General features: G+C 47.7%; 1 protein-coding gene across 1 annotated transcript in view; it reads right to left on the bottom strand.

Annotated features, from left to right (window-relative positions):
- Positions 1-2,375, bottom strand: part of MAML3 (mastermind like transcriptional coactivator 3) — a 194,069-nt gene extending 191,694 nt beyond the window's left edge. The window contains exon 1 of the mRNA XM_032186810.1: positions 1,885-2,375. Coding sequence (XP_032042701.1) covers positions 1,885-2,316 — 432 coding nt within the window. The 5' untranslated portion in view covers positions 2,317-2,375. The remainder of the gene's footprint in view (positions 1-1,884) is intronic.
- Positions 2,376-16,965: the final 14,590 nt, after the last annotated feature.

The following is a 16,965-nucleotide window of genomic DNA, read 5'->3' as shown; positions in this document are numbered from 1 at the left end:
GTTTTCTCACTGCATTTGTTGTCGTGAGTCCTAACCAACTGCCTCCACTCCAGAACGCGCGCTCTGATAATGGGAGGGAAGGATTTAACACTGGTTTTGTGTGAGGAGTAACGTGCTAGCAGACCCATGGGATTGTGTCACTGTGAACCTCTCAGCTGGAGGTCACCAGAGAATAGAGAAAGGGAGAAAACCGCAACGTATAGTTTAGTGTTTTCTCAAGCTGGAATCAAGTATTATATAAAGTTGAACTGTTTCAGTAAATGGAAATCACGATGCATCTAAACTATGAAACTTAGCAAACTCGTGCTTGCCAGAAGTGAAGAACTTTGTTTGTACCATAAAAGTCCCACAGAGAATACCCTCCAGTTGCTTTGAAAGGAGCAGTTTCCCAGGTTTTAAATATAACTTTCACGAGCCTATGAAGCCACCCTCCTGTTCCCAGGTTGTAATCGACGCTCTACAGGTGAAACGGCGCAGATCACACTTCCGATTTTTGCTACAACGCTTCTTGCAAGCGGTCTTAGCAAGGCAGTGCTTGGTGGCAAAGGGTCCTTCCCGAGAAAGCGCCGGGGTTTCTCTTTAAGCTCGGAGTGCCGTGCACACGGAGCAGAGATAAATGGCGTGCGGGCTGCCAGCTCAGCCCCAGCCCTGCCGTTCCCGTTCCCGTTCCCCTGCAGCCGGGCTTCCCCCACCGCGGAGCCCCCCTCTGCCCACTCTGCTCCCCCAACTTTGGCACCTTGCGCATCCCCCCCGGAGGAGAAGGGGAAGGGGAAAGGGAGGGGGGCAGCGACCGGCTCGGCTCGGCTCGGCTCGGCCGGGGCCGCCCGGCTCTTCCCCGGGAGAGCCCCGGAGGAGGCGGAGGAGCCGCCAGGAAGGCGGCGAGATGTCAGGGAGGCTGCTCCGCTTCCTGCTGGCCGGGATGCTGGGGGGGATCAGGGGCGCACACACACACACACACACACACACGCAGCGCCCAGCTTTTGTCTGCCGCCGGCCGGCCCCGTCCCCACCTCCCCGCCCGGGGCGGACAAAGCGCCCGGCAGCGAGCCGGGGATGAAGGGGACGGGACGGGGATGGGACGGGCTGGAAATGGGATGGGTTGGGATGGGATGGGATGGGACGGGACGGGCTGGGGAGGCCGCCCCCCGCCGCTCCGTCACGGTTCCCCCCGCGGGGGCCGGCGGCAGCTGCCGCCCTGCGGGACCCCCCCGCGCGGCAGGGGAGGGAGCGAGGGAGGGACGTGCGGGGCTTGGAAACCACACGCCTCCTCCTCTCCTCCTCCTCCTCCCCGCCGGGCTCCGCCGCCCATTGTGCGCCCTGCAGACGGCGAGGCCCCGGCTGCCCCCTGCCCGGCAGAGAACGAGGTTGGGGGCGGCTCCGGGACCCCCCCTCCGCCGTGCCGAGCCGAGCCGTGCCGAGCCGTGCCGCCGGCCGCGACCTGCTATAAATAAGGCCGGCGCTGGCTCCCCCCGCGCCGCCTTTGATTATTCATCATGGGAGCGGGCTGGGAGTGGGAAACTCCGCTTCCTACTCGCGGCTCCGCTCCGTGCGGCTCAGCCCCCGCCCCCTGCCCCCCCCAGCCCCCCCGCCGCTCGCCGAGCTCCTTAAAACCCGAGCAAAGTTTAGGAAGCGGCTGAGCGCAGCCTGCTCTCGCTTGGGGCGCCGGCTGCCGGCCTCCCCCGGCGGCGGGGAGCCCCAAATCACGCACCCCACGGCCCCGCTCCCCCCTCCTCCAAAACAAATAAATATAAAAACACAACAAAAAGTTTGCTGGCTCCACGCAAGTTGCGCGAACGCCCCCCCCAAACACACACACACGCTCCGTGCCCGAGGCCGAGCCTGCCTCCCCTCCGGTGGGGGGCCCGGGCCGCCCCCTGCCCTTACCATGATCAGCGTGTGGTTCCTCTGCTCCGCCGCGGCGGGCTCGGCATCCTGCTGCTGCTTGCCCTGCTGCTGCTGCTGCTGCTGCTGCTTGGCGCCCGTCTTCTTGGCCCTCTGCTCCAGCGTCCTCTGGTAGAGGCTCACCGTGTCCCTGCGCTCCAGCTCCAGCTGCTCCGCCTGGGCTTGCTGGTACCTGCTCTCGCAGCTGACATGGTGCCGCCGGCAGCCCTCGATGCGCTGCCGCAGCCGCTCCACCACCGTGCTGTGCTTGGGGACGCCGCCGCCGGCAGCATTGTTCCCGGGGGCGGCGGCAGGCGGGCCGTGGGGGGCGCCGGCGACCCCGAGAGCGGCCCCGCCGAGCCCGCCGCCCAGGTTATTGTTGATGCAGATGCCCCCGCCGTTGGAGGCGGCGGCGGGGGCCGCGAAATCCCCCATCGCCTGCCCCGCGCGCACTATTTTGGAAGAAGTTTGGAGCCTGCCCCCGGCGCGCACGCAGCCTCCTGCGGGGTCCCGGCGGGATACTTTTCACGGGGCCGCCGGGGGGAGGAGGGGGCGCCGGCATGTAGCGGGCAAGCGGCGAGCCCCGGCGAGCGTCCCTCCGCGCCCCCAGCCGATCCCCCTCCAGGCTCTCCAAAACATCAAGCGGGGAGCGAGCGGCGGCGGGGGGGGGAGAGCAGGAGGAGGAGGAGGAGGAGGAGAGGAGGGAGGAGGAGGAGGAGAGGAGGGAGAGAGGGAGGGAGGAAGGCGGCGAGCGGAGGTGCCGGGAGGTTATCGCCGGCGGCGCGGCCACCCGCACGGCCAGCTGTGCTGCTGCTGCTGCTGCTGCTCCTGGTGCTGCTGCTGCTGCTCCTGCCGCTGCTGCTGCTGCTGGGGCGGCCGCCCCCGGGCGCTACGGGGCCGCTGCCTGCCCCCCATCGCCCATCGCCGCGGGACCGCCTCCTGCCCCCGGACACCGCTCCGCCGCCGCCGGGGAGCGAGCCGCATGCACGCGCGCGGGGCCGCGGGCACGCGCGCCCCCCCCACCCCCGTTTCTCCGCCGGGCACGCGCCGCGCGCCCCCCCGGCATGGAGCGGAGCGGAGCGGGGCGGGGGGGGGCCGGCAGCGGGGCTCCCCCGCCTAGAGAAAAGTTTTGGGGCCGCCGCCGCGCCGCGCCCGCTGCCCGGCCGGCCGCATGCCGGCGGGGGGGAGCCCGGCGAGCGGCCGCGGGGCCGGGGCCGGGGCCGGGGTCGGGGCCGGGGGGGGCAGCAGCAGCAGCGAGGCTCCGGGGCGCTGCCCCAGCGCCGAGCCCGCGCCGCTCCGCTCCGCTCTGCGCCCTGCTGCTGCTGCTGCTGCTCCTGCCGCCGCTCCTGCCACCATCACAATGATCGAGCGCCCTCCTCCTCCTCCTCCTCCTCCTCCCGCCGTGCCCGCGCAGCGCTAGCAGGACGGCGGCGGCTCCCCCGGGCCGGCAGACCCGGGGACGCGGTGCAAAACCCGGCGCGGAGCCGCCCGGCAGGAGCGGACGGCTCCCCCCGCACGGCTCCCCGCACCCCGCCCGGAGGGCTCCCCCGGGGCCGGGGGCTGCTGCCCGCGGGGACGCCCCCCGGTCTCCCCTGGGGGGCAGGAAGCGGGGAGCACAGCGTGCGGGGCACCGCTCCGCAGCCGGCTTTGTCTGCTCCGGCCGCTGTCGCGATGGGGACGGCTGCTTGTCACCTCGTCCCCATCGCGACAGCGACGAGTGCGGGAGGCGGCGGGGAGAGCCGGGGGCTGTCTCGCTCGTTTTGATGGCAACGGAGCGCCGGCAGGCCAGCGCCTCGGCCGGCTGCGCTCAGGTTGAACTTCCAAGGAGTTTTTGGGCTCCTCCGCAGTGCCCCCTGCAGCCCGCAGCCCGCTGCAGCGCTGCTCCCAGCACAGCTCCCAACGCACCGAAACGCGCCGCGCAGCCCCGGCACACGCAGGTGCACGCCGAAAGGCTGCCGGTGACCCCCGTGCTCCTCCTGCTGCTTGTAGGGGCTGCTCCCTGCGGCATGTCCCAGGCATGGTCTTGTTTTCCTTACGCCTAAGGCCAGCACCACTTCTCAGCCCGCACGGAGTTACACACCCTAAACTTCCAGCGCAGCGCTCGGGCAGCACAACACGCTGTTAAATGGCATACTGCATCGTTAGGGAATTAAATCCCAGCATATTCCGAATTTAGACTTTTTTTTTCTTGAAGTCTCTCATCTCCCTATTTTGCTTCCACCAGGGGATGATGATTCGAGCAACAGTGTGGTAGGAACCCCTGCTTAATGTTTGAAGCCTTGCAAACAGATGCAGCATCGGGTCGGTGAAAAACATCTGAATACGTTCTAAAAACGGTTGCTGCTGATCAAAAGATACGTTTGAACTGGCTGAGGTTGAAACAAAGCCGAGCAAACTTGAAGCCCTCTGTTTCCCCATTCATGTTAACAGCAGAAGTGGTGACACTGGCATTAGTCCATGGCACAACCTTGCAGAAGACAGGGCACTATCCCCATGTCCCAAGACGATCAACAGAATTAGCACTTCATAAAAATGTCCATTTCCTGTGTCATTTTGCAGTTGTCATTCAGAATCCAGGAGCTACAAGTAACAATTTTCATCCAACAGGAGAGTTTTCTTTTAAAACCAAGTCCTGAATGGCAACTGTAAAGCAGCATAATAGAGATGAGATTTCACAGTTTGTTTTTGCGTCGCTTTTATTTTAAGGATACTTACACAAACAATTACTGGCTTCTGAAGAAACGGGGCCAAAAACTGCTATTTAGGGAACTATTTAAATTCAATTTTTGCAAAGGACAACGTTTCTGCTAAGCCAGCGAGTCTGAATAAATACAAGCTGAAAAAAGTCGTCAGGTTGTAGCTTGGACAAGGCAAGGAAGAGAGACTTCAGTGCTGTTCTGCTACCGCCTGTCGTCATCCAAACAGATGTTCCTCGCAGCCTTGACCAAACAACTCTGCAATCAGACACACGCACAGACTCACTCGTGATAGATGTGTGCACTTACATCCGTGACCATGGTCTTGTGAGCACTCACCTTGTTATGCAGCAGTTCACCTTGCACGTGGAAATATTTGCACTTGCTCTACGCTCTTTTCTTCCCGAGCATCAGCTTTAGGAAACGACCGTCACGACTGGAATTTCAAAGGAATCACACACATCGGAGTTCCAAGTGATATAAGATGAACTTGCTGATGCCAGCAGTTGAACACTAAATGCCTACCACTATCAGCTGACGGGACGCTAATTGCTGGTTACAGGAGATGATTGCTTGGTAAAGGATCTATTCAGTGAGTTACGAGTTTGAAAAATTATAAAGTGCAGGCCCGATCTGTGAAAAGATACGCAGTATGAAAATACAGCATACGTTCTCAAGATGATTATCATGACAGAGATCTGTCTAATTAGGAAGAATCTATTTTAATGCTAAGATATGAAAGAGCCCAGCTGGGAGAGGAATTTAGAGGAAGACACAGAAACATGACTGTTAAGCTGACAGCAAATGCAGCCTAAGCATGTTCCAGTGACAGCTTCTAAAAAAAAAAAAATCATCTCAGCATTTAATCAATAGTGGCTTCAGAACAAGTACAGCCTTACAGATAATCTAGTTAGTCATATTAGTGGGAGGAGCTCCAGAAGTAATATAGAAAATAAGTCTTTGCAGAGCAACACACTGAAACCACTTCCCCTTTGTCAGCTGAGCTAGGGGTTATCCACTAGATGGGCAACACATAAAATACCAGGAGGATAAACATGGATCCCACTGTATCAGGAATCAGAGATTTAATTCCTGGTGCTGCCACTCAGGTTGGAAGCTGCAGGTTTTGTGGCAGCACGGTTCAAACCATCTCAGGCAGCAGATTAACCTTCTGAGTGGCCACCTGGGTAGAAAACTTTCTGAAAGCTCCGACTCTAATTAAACGGTTTATGTCTAAATCGATGCACGGCACGGTGACACGGGTGTCTGCTGGAAGCCTAACCCGGCGTCCACAGCTCAGCGTGTTCACTGAATGGAACTTGGAAAGCCAGCTGACAGACACCTCCTGGGTCTGGACGAAGCATCCTTACACAATAAAAAGGGTTTCAAAGGATTTCTGCTGAAGGTTCTCTTGGGTGCAGTGCTATGTAAGCGAGCAAATCAGGTGTACTTCAGTTACTCCCGTAAGCTACTGAAGTGCACGTTGCTTAATACACCCGTAGTCAAAAGAGAATAACACTGTCCTCTCCAGAGCAGTTAAAAGAAAAGCCACATCGTGGCGGGCTGATTCAAAACACAACAAAACCAAACACAACACAGCCTCTATGAATGCGCCTGTGAAATCCAGCTACGGCATAGCAGCATGGCTAAAATTCTCATGACAGCTGGGGTGGCCACGAGCTACGGTCGTCAGAAGATCCAGAGCTGCAGGAATTCTCCAAGAGATGAACCACGTCTGGAGCAAAAGAAGTCGCTCTAAATAGTTAAGGGAAAAGTCACCGAGGTTGAAAAGGAACAGAAGGGCAAAACAGTGAAGGGGGGAAGGGGAAGCAACAAAGAAAATCAGAAAGCCAGTAAAAATTGCAGAAGTCAGAACTCTAAGACAGACTGCAGGAAGTGGAACGAACACTGTGTGTAAATACAAAAAAAAATATACACAAAACACCCTGAAAACTATGTGCCTGCCAGCCTATAAGATTCAAGTTGTAGAACAGGGGGAATCCAAGTCAGAATTTTTACAAAGTCTTTCAAGCTGTAAGCAAAAGCGAAAGCTCCAGTTCAGCAAGGTATTACAGCAGGACAGACACATGGATTGAGACGCACACGTACTCCACTGAATCTGGGCTGAAACATGGGGAAAGGACCTGACCTGCACGCTCCTTCCCTCCTGTTATGGTTACAGATAGGTCACAAGACTGTAAAAACAGTAAGTTTGTGATTAAACACCTATGTTTTGCTTAAAGGAAGCTTCTTACTTCAATTCTCTTCTGTTTTGCATCATGGGCCACTCTTGCAAGGGAAGTACAAGAAAAATTCTAGAAGTTGGCACTCGGCAAGATTTGTTCCCCAAGCACCTCAGTATCTAACCCTTCGCAGCAGGGGCTATGCCTGTGTAGTGTTGCCCCAGCTTTTGGGGAACCTAGTATTCAATTACCCAGCGATAGTGTAACACATGACTACGTGATTATAAATACGCATGCAAAATTCAGCAAAACAACTTGTGTTGTGACTCACTCCACGTATGTTATCACCAGCTATATAAACAAATTTACATACTCAAGCAAGTTTCCAGGCCACCAGTAAGAAAAAGCCAAGACATAAACAAGTAGATGTCTCCTCTAGCCATCATGGGGAGGAGCAACCCATCATGGCAAAGCTTTTGCAGGTGCTCTAAGAGTAGAAAACTCTGAATGAGGTTCCAGACTGTAAATGCCTCTACGTCCAGAAAGGTATTCAGTGCTAACAGACCTTCCCCAAGCTTTGAGAAGGCAGAGCTTAACTGTAAATTTTTCTCTTTGATAAACCTCACTGGTTTGGTAGCTATAGGCCCAGCAGACAGCCTCACGCAAAATAAAAGAGAATTTTCCTCTCAACCTTCTAGCCCAAGTTCAAAAACTACTTTGGACTTTATATTGACGGTAATAGTCCTACAAAGAATACAAACTATAGGTCTGTGCTTAAGGCACGCGAGCAGAAATATCAAGCGTTGTGTTCTGTTTGTTTGTTATTCGTGCACAGAGGGCAGCCCACAGGCTTTCACTCGTCTTTAACAGCAGAGCTAAATCAGTATATACAAAATGTTGAGGGCCAGTCCATCCCTTCTGCACCTATTTCTCACCCAGCCTCTGGGCAGCTACCCTACGTACAATCCATACAAAAATTCGCAACTCTTGTTAAAGTTATTGTCAAGAGAGAGAAATACTTGACATTCCTCCCCATGCCAATGTGCTGGCTGCTATTGCCATTGTTTCACTGCAACTGCTAGAGTTTACAATCTACAAATATACATGATTTTTAATATTTTTAAACGTCTCTGATGCAAGAGATGCGGCCGCAGGGTGCTATGTAACATTTTGGACCACTTCAGATGGCTCCCCAGACAGCGGAACAGCTATAGTTTGCAGTCTATAAATATACATGGCACGCATAAAATATTGTATTAAAAGTACATCACTGAGGTTGCAGTTTTGCAGTCAATGAGCTTAAAACCACCAAAATCAAAGCGCTTGTGCAATCTTTATTTGGCTTCCTTGTGTAATCCACAGTATGATGAAGTTTTCAAATACACCCCTACCAACTATTTTTCCACAGGATGTTTGCTTCATTCTGTACACAGAATTGTCAGCGCTCACCAGCAAACAGCTATTTAATGCATTTTTTTCCCTTTTTGTTCTGCATATGACCTCATGTCTATTTACTAATACAACCCCCTGTTAGCAGACATTCATTTCCTCGGAATGACCACCACTACTGCTCCTGAGTGCTTCACATATCGATAAACTGATTTTCACAATTTACTGCAAGTGAGAGGACAGGACTCTTAATCATATTAGACACTGGAAACTGAAACATAGAAATCAAGCTTAAATCATTTGCTAAAATGCCTAATTTGAGCTGATTTTTTTTAAGAGACTTAAAGTATGCTGTGTATTATAAGAACAGCCCACATCGACTTCAGTTGGATTTGTAGGTGCCTAGCATTTCTGTTGGTCAAAACCTCCTCCTCAAGTCAGGTACCTAGAAGATGAGGAACAGAGTAAGTGACCACCTGCAAGAAGGAGAGTTTAAGTGAACTGAGCAGCATCGCGTAAGACAGTTCAAACATTCCATCTCAAACTCACAAGTTCAGTACATTTATTGGCAAAACCAGAAATCAAGGCCTTACAGGGGAAAAAAAAAATACATGTTGTTTTTCAGTAATCTTTTAAAAGTCTTCTTGTCCCACTCTTTCTGCAGACACACCTTTCAAGCAGCCTTTTCTGAAGTTAAGTCAAAACATGCTGTGTTTAGAAAGCACTGCTCAGAGAAAGTTTCCCTGAAGCTAGAAAAATGCTAAAGAGGCCAGACATTAAAATAACCTGAAAATCCCTAAAAGCATACAGAAGGGATCCCCATTCATACTCGGTCATATTAACCAAAGTACAATAAACCAGTAACTACTAGCTACATTGAAAACCAAGCCTGCGTCCAGGCTATTTCCAGAGCCACCAAAGTCACTAGACAACATTCATCAGAAGTCTAGGACGCCTCCCATCTTAGCTCAGGCTTGCAGTTAACTAATGGTTTACAGCAAACAACAGCTGATTAGATTCCAGTTAGACTGGAGAAAAATCCCTCTCATAGTATGAATAGTGAGACTTTAAATAGATGGCTTATGGAGGCTGTTGAGTCTCCATCATTGAAAGCTGCAGGAGCAGGGTAGACAAATTTGTCACTAAGGACACAGATGTAATCGATTCTGCCATCCATGGAACAGGGGAAGGGATTAGGTGACTCCTTAGGTCCCTTCCAGCCCTAACTTTTTGAAACATTATGATTACTTGGGGAACTTGAATGTTATACGTGTATTTAAGCTGTTAATAACTTTATTTATTTAATCCTGACTTTGGTGTAAGGAGGTTATGTATGAACTTCCGCGTTGGTTCAGCCCACAGGCGCATCTATCACAGAACTCTGAATGGACGCTTGGGGGAAACAAGCACAGGGTGAGCACATGCTGCCTCCCAGCCTTCAAACATCCTCAGGGTAGGTTACATGATTATCTAGTTAGCAGCCTCTTCAGCACCTCTTCCAAGGTTCTACCCTGTCTACTAGTATTCCCACGAACTCCTCAATCCAGAAGGTTCTTTGAAGAGTACTGCCACTGACCCACATGGGTTGCCTGAAGAACCAGTTCCTTTGGTTTGTTGCAAATAAAACTCCTACAAGCTTCTTTTGATATCTCTCATTCTTGTATTAGAAGAGAGGGTGAAAACCCCAGCTCCTTCCACTGCTCTCCAGACCTCTCAGTTCTGTATGTGTCTTCTTACATCCTCCCAGTCCCGCCTCTTCAGAACAAAGATCCTTGGCTATTCCATGTATGGCGCTCCTTAAGTGCTACATGGACATCACAGCGTATGTCTGATCATCCCTGTCATCTCTGAATATTTTTCGGTTCTAGTATGTTCTCTCCAAGATAAAACTTCATGCAGCATTCAAGTGTACAAACGTTGGATTTTTAATGTACCACAAGGACTTCAACAGCAGCATAATGATCCTTTATGGTTTGTTCTCTATTTGCTTCTTAATAATTCATTACCTATAAACTTTTTCTTCTTTTTCCTTTTTTCTACTAAGCCAGTATTTTCATGGAACTGTCTACAGTAACCCAAAGGTCTGGTTCCTGAAGAAATTTGGTCCAGCTTAGAAATGACCCAAAATCTGAAGTTAGGGTTGTTTTTCCCCAAGCGTGTCACTCTACATTCATCTGCACTGAATTTTCCTATCCTTTTACTGTACGGTCTTACAAGATCTTTCTACTGTCCATATAATCTGTCCTTGTCCTTACAGCCTTGCATAGCCTCCTATCAATCACCAGCAAAGCTTTGCCACCTCACCAATTGTTTCCCTTCTCCTGGCCATTAATAGCACAAGGGGTAACCACTATAAACTAAAAAAAGGTAGGCATAGATTAGATATAAGAAATTCTTCATAACGAGGGTGGTGAGGCACTGGAACAGATTGCCCAGAGGAGCTGTGGATGCCCCCATCGCTGGAGGTGCTCAAGGCCAGGCTGGATGGGGCTTTGGGCAACCTGCTCTGGTGGGTGGTGTCCCTGCCCGTGGCAGGGGGTTGGATCTGGGTGATCTTAAAGGTCCCTTCCAACCCAAGCCATTCTATGTTTTAAGACTATACTGAGCAGTACAGGTCCCAACACATATACCATATGAACGTCACAAGTGATCTCCTTCCTCTGCAAGGAGTGACCATTTACCTCCATCCAGTGATGGTCTATCCAGTGTTTAAGTCTTGTAAACCACGTTGTCATCCATTCCAGGGCCTTCCCTCTTATGCAAGCAACAGCCTTATGTTGCTTGGTTTTCCTGAAACACTTCGATAAGAAGTTCTGTCAGAAGTCTTTTGTAAATTCAAGTTGACTCCACATTCACGTCACTGACCCCTTCAAAGAAATCTGAGGGTTTTGTTAACTCTCATTATAATTGGATCGTATTTATTCAAGTAGACACTAATTCAAACTCTTATTACAATATCTACTCATTCACCTGAAACAGATGGCAAGTTTAGGTTTGCTGGACAGCCATGGAACCTTTCTTAATGGCTGACACCACATTTGACACCTGATTTTCATGTACAGAGGAATATTGACAGAACAGGTTACATGCTGCTGTTAGATATTTCACGCCTGAGTTCTTAAAGAATTCTTGGGTGAATTCTTCTGATCCTGGAGACTCATCTATCTTTAGTATCATTACCTCTTTTTAGAGGAATTCTCTGCTGAGTTTCCTGAATGCCCTGAAAGGGTTGGAGAATTCTGGTTGGAGAATTTCCCTGATTTCTTCCACAGTGAACAAGGATGCAGAGAGTTCAGCTTCTCCCCAGTGACTTTGTCCTCCCTAAGAGTTCACTTTATACCATTATCATATCCAGACTCACTGACATTTTCCTCTCCTGATGCACTGGAAGAATGACATTGAACTACTTTTGATTCTTTAAGCAAGCTAGGTTTTGGCCTCATCTGTGGGCCGCCTAATACTATTGTTAATACTGTATCTGTCATTGCTTACGATCCTTTCAGTCTTCTTCATTTAGTTGTGTCTTCAGCTTCTCACCTTCTTTCTAACAGCTTCTCTTTGCAGTTTGGCCACGACAGCTTCTTTTAACTCTCTCATGGATGTCCAGTAAATCATGTGCATTAGCACTGTGCTTCCTGTTTGGTGTCCTGTTTGTAGTCTTCATGATCCCTTCACAGATTTAATTGTCTTGGGCACAGCTCTTTGTTTATTCTTATTAAAAGTCTCCTCATATTGAAATGAACACAACTGCAGCAGCAATTTTGGCCTCTGTAGCTCCCGAAAGATACTAAATCCAAGAGTGTTACAGGTATTCTTAAAGAGTGGTTTTAATATTTAGCAAGACACATATATGGATATACATGCATGTATATATATGTGTTCATTATATATAATCACACAAATTGCAATATAGGGCGGATGTGGCTGTTAAATGGGGAAGCAACCGTGAAAGAACGTCTGGTTCTTTGTGGATATAACCAGACATAAGCGAGGGTTCATTTGGATTTGATCTCATTTCAGATTTTGCCTAAAACGAACGCTGATAATAATTAGCATTTATTGCATGCAGCTCTCAAATCCTTCTAAGCATTATTATCCTTCTTTGCAGAGCAATTATGAGCCACAGAACAAAGAAGTGACAAAGACAAGACAGTACCTATGATTCTTCATTTCAATCTGCTACCTATATTGGTATCTCCTTTATTTACCAGGAACCACTAACTTCGCAGACTGTTGGAGGTATTGCTTTCAAATCATGCTATCATAATTATAGTTAATTTTACTGTAGTAAGCATGACCAGATGAGGCATTTACATGTTTGTTTTCAGCCTTTTTTGTCTACATGTAGCCAGTATTTGTGTTGTAGCAATATAACAAGCATGATTTTCACACAATAGATAATTTAAACTCACTTGTAAGTTGCTTCAGCTTGGTTTACATTTCTTAGCTCAACACAGCACCCTGATCAAGTAAGGTAATGCAGACACAAAGCCCGATGCTCCCATGATGTATGCAGTAAATACCCTGGAGAAATCTAGCACCACAGACCAAGAATACCAAAGCACCATCTTTGCATAAATACACAGTCTATAAACAGCAGCCCTTAAAAGAAGCAGCAAATAACAGCACTTTTAACCTTTCTATGGTGTAACATGGAAACCTATTATACATATATTTTTGCCTATTCTTTATCCTATGAGACACGCAGCCAATATCAGACATTGCTAATTGTCAGTTAATGCAGGGTCACAGACTTTACCTCCATACAGAAGAAAGATTTGTACTATAGACTACCCAGTGGGTCGTGTTTTGTCAGCTTTTCCAGCACTCTCACACACTAAATGGAGCTTTATTTAGTAATGTTCTGATACTAAGTCAAGCTTCGCGTTGGGTATCATCTCAAGCTGGTATACCCCTGAGTTACTCCATTTAATTCCATCTTACCTGTTTTGTCCCAAAATATGGGTTTCTTTGGTGTTTAATAGTGTGATTCCTCTTCAATTGCTATGTTAGTTTCACAGCATTCAGTTACTGTATGGATTAGGCACCTTTACGTGCATAAAGACATCTCATGACCCGTGAAGATTAATGAAATTGAATACCGTAGTTAGGAAAGCATCTAACTTTATGCAGACAGGAAAAAGCCAGGAAGCCACCTGAAGAGGACTATCACTCCATAAACAGCAAGGATACTAAATCAGCAGAGTGGATTGTTCTTTTGGAGTCTACATCATTTTGTTACTGACTAAACAGCCCAGTATAATGTATACTAATTATATAGACTTAGTTATATAGACTTAGTCTTTCATGGTCCTTCGACATAGTTTCATAGCAGTGACACTGAGGAGCCAGAAACAGGATAGTTTCCCCATTTTTCTGCATCACGACTCAAAAAGAGAACTGTCATCTCTCCCACATTGCCTGGTGCAGTAACTTAATTGGAGTTAGATGTCCAAGACACTGTAACAATAGAAGTTTGGTACTCTACCAATATTTAAAATTCCCTTACAGACATTGCTAATTTACTGACTCTTAGCTCTGCTGAATCAGCATCTCTGAAAGCAACGTCTCCCCTTAATTACTGGCAGAAAGCAGTGCCTCCACAAGGGCAAATTCAACAAAGAACAGGATTATGGTAGACTGACAGTAGCTGTATCAACTCCTATACAATCATTTTAAAATTATCTAAAATCACTAACCTTTCACTTCTGGAGCACAAGGTTCAATTCTCTGTTTAGCCATGCATGAAAATGAGTTCAGCAATCTTGTGTCAGCGTCCACAGAATCATTCATGTAATTTGCCATGATTGGCAGATTTTGCTGTGAAGAAAGAATGGACGTGAATTAAAAAAAAAAAAAAGAGTTTTTGTCAGGTTGAAAAATCAAATGTCAATAATCTGAACGTCAGAATCACTGAAAACAAATTCAGATTTGAAAGTCTGGACCTTTGTGCAACCCACACATAGACAGAACCATGGAGGAACAGAACATAGGATCTACTGTAAGCACCGTGTAGGTAAGCGTGGCATCAATGGAGCGAGCACTCACTGAAACAGTCCTGTGAGTAGGATGGTTGCATACCAATGGACTGACTGCTCCTGGCCTCTACTTCTCAGACTTAATGATGTCTTCTTATCCACAGGAGGTGCTCTCGTTACTGTCCACACTGTATAGGTAGTACAGGTGGACTGCTTTGCCCTACGTTTTGGGAATTGTTATTCATTGCTATGAATTCTGGAGCACTGCTCAGAATCAAAAAGCTAACAGTCTGTTTCTGAACAGTGAGGAAAGCCCTGAGTCCTTTTGTCATGAAGGAACATCTCCCAAACAATAAGGAATACAAATAAAATCCCATGAACAAACATGAAAGGGAAAAAAAAATAGAAAAGGATAAAAACAAGAGTGAGAGAGAGGTAAGAATGACAACCCTTTGTCTGTCATTTCTCTCCTCACTTGCTTTGAGTGGCTACTTTTAGACCCAAAATTGAACCTCCCATATGAAATGAACCAAGGTGAAATTCAAAGGACTTCCTCATTAAGGAAAATGGATAGGACTCCGTTTGTACATATAACTGCTCTGTCATTAGCTTTTTCACCTTATGCATCATTCAATTCCTTTTCTTTCCTTTGACAAATACTGACCTTTGCATAGTTAGAAGCCTTTGAAAGTAACTATACAATGATGCACTGTCACTTCAAAGCGTAAACAAATCTGAAAAAAAGATGGTATCTTTTCTCTCATTACCCAAATAGTGACACATGCCTGATGAAGATGTTTCTTGTATTGTACGCACTTTCAAGAAGAAATCACGCCCATGTATCTGCGCATAACATCTACTACAAAGGGATACCAATCCTGGCTGGAGCCCTGTGCATTACTGTAATATAAATACTGCAAAGCTCACTTATACCTATCACCTACTGCTGTCTAAACTAAAGAGCCAAAGTGAAGGAGAGGGAAACACAAGAGGTTGACTGGTTTCACGTAAATATTAACCACAACCCTTTCTGTAAGATTTAACTGGCTCACTTTAATGAAAGCAGTAACAGCACGCATACAGCAGACATTAACAAAGGTGAAGTCTAAACACCCATCACCTCTGCAGCCCTTCAGATTATATTTAGCCCTCCACGGTCACGTTAAGAACCCTGCAAACAAAACTCCATCAAAGCTAACCATCTTTGTTACGCAGCAAGGAAACTGTTTCTGTTTCCAACAAATGACTGGCAAAACCTTGCATGAAATCCTGTCAGATTCACAGCTTAAATCAACCTGTTGTATACTGAATCTAATGCACAGCAACTTGCTGTCTTGCATAATGGTACTCTACATTTAGACCTCTAAAAGGGACACTGAGCTGTGATTTGTATTCAGCTGTATTTTTAAAAAGACTTTAATTACAATTATCCCTCCTCGTGGACATGCCATCCACATCCTTCCCAGGCTACGGAGTTAGGCTGGTGTTGGTGCATGTTTCCCTCGTTGGGCTCTCAGATGATGCAGTCTGCTTTTGGTGGCCACTGCCACCAGGAATGAGATGCCTGGCCATACCCCTACGTTGTAACATAAACACAATCTTTTAGCCCACTTCCCATTTTTCTCAACACTACTTCTCAAACACTCATTTAACAAAAACAAAACAAAACAAAAAAAAAAAAAAGCAAAAATAATGACAGCAAAGCCTAATTTAACCGTCCTCTGGCTAAGTCTGCCAGGCACATTAGAACTTGATCCACCATAGTCTTACTTAAAAATGGGTGGCTGAAAGGTGCCTCAGGATTTATAAAAAGAAAACAGATTGTCTCTGAGGCTGATGCCAAATAACTCATTGCCTGAGTTATCACTCTTCAATCAAAAAGTGTATGAAGAAACTACATAAGTCATTTAGACAGCAATCACCATGGAGTTATGCTGGCCTCTCATGTCAGTGATGAAACAGCCAAATTCCCTGACAGTGGTGAGTTATTCCTTTTATCGCTGGCAGAGCTGCCAAAAGAATCATCAAGGCTACAGGCATGGAAAACGTGAGGCCTCTCCAAATTCAAGCGATAAAAACACAGCGTGCTTTATTACTTTATTTTAATCTTTATCATTTCAGTTTTTTAAAAAATAACAGTGTTAAACATAGTGACATGATTACTTTAAACTCAGTATTTAATTTCTCTAAGTAGGCCTCCTATAGACCAAGGCCTTTGGGACTCCGTCCCCACTGCCGCCTGCCCCATCTCTCTCATAACTAAGGCACGTATCTTTTAGCCCCGACAAAGCCAGTATAAAACACTGGATGTTTTATTACTAATGATAATTCAGTCACTTTGGAGGTGGATTTTCTCTCTCTAGTTAGAGTAATGACTTAGTACAGGAAATCGATAAATTTTTGTTGCACTCTGACATTGCCAGAAAGAAGTGACATAGCAGAAGTGAGAGTACAGGTGTTTACAAATCTCTCTACCTACCCTGACTGCCTTTACAAATCCTAAATGAAGTAAGAGCACACTAATTCTCTTGTATGGTTTCAAATACTTGTTTTAAAACCCAAGCAGGTACTGAAAGAAAGCAAGGTTTGTGGGCCTGACTTCAATTTGAGCAGAATTTCAGTTAATAATGTTGCACACATAAACCCTCTTTTAACAGTCCATAATATTAAACTGAAGACAGGATTGCTAAAGAACTTTGTTATTCTTTCTCCCTATTAAATCAGCATTACAGACTTTCAACAGATGTCTTTAATAGACATTGTTATTAAAAAAAGTATTACATAAAATAAATTCAGACCATTTCTCCACCAATATTACTTCTCCTGCCATTAAGAGAA

The sequence above is a fragment of the Aythya fuligula genome, chromosome 4, assembly GCF_009819795.1.
Source record: "Aythya fuligula isolate bAytFul2 chromosome 4, bAytFul2.pri, whole genome shotgun sequence".
Lineage (NCBI taxonomy): Eukaryota > Metazoa > Chordata > Aves > Anseriformes > Anatidae > Aythya > Aythya fuligula.
The sequence above is the reverse complement of the archived record's forward strand: the minus strand, read 5'-3'. Positions and strand labels throughout refer to the sequence as shown.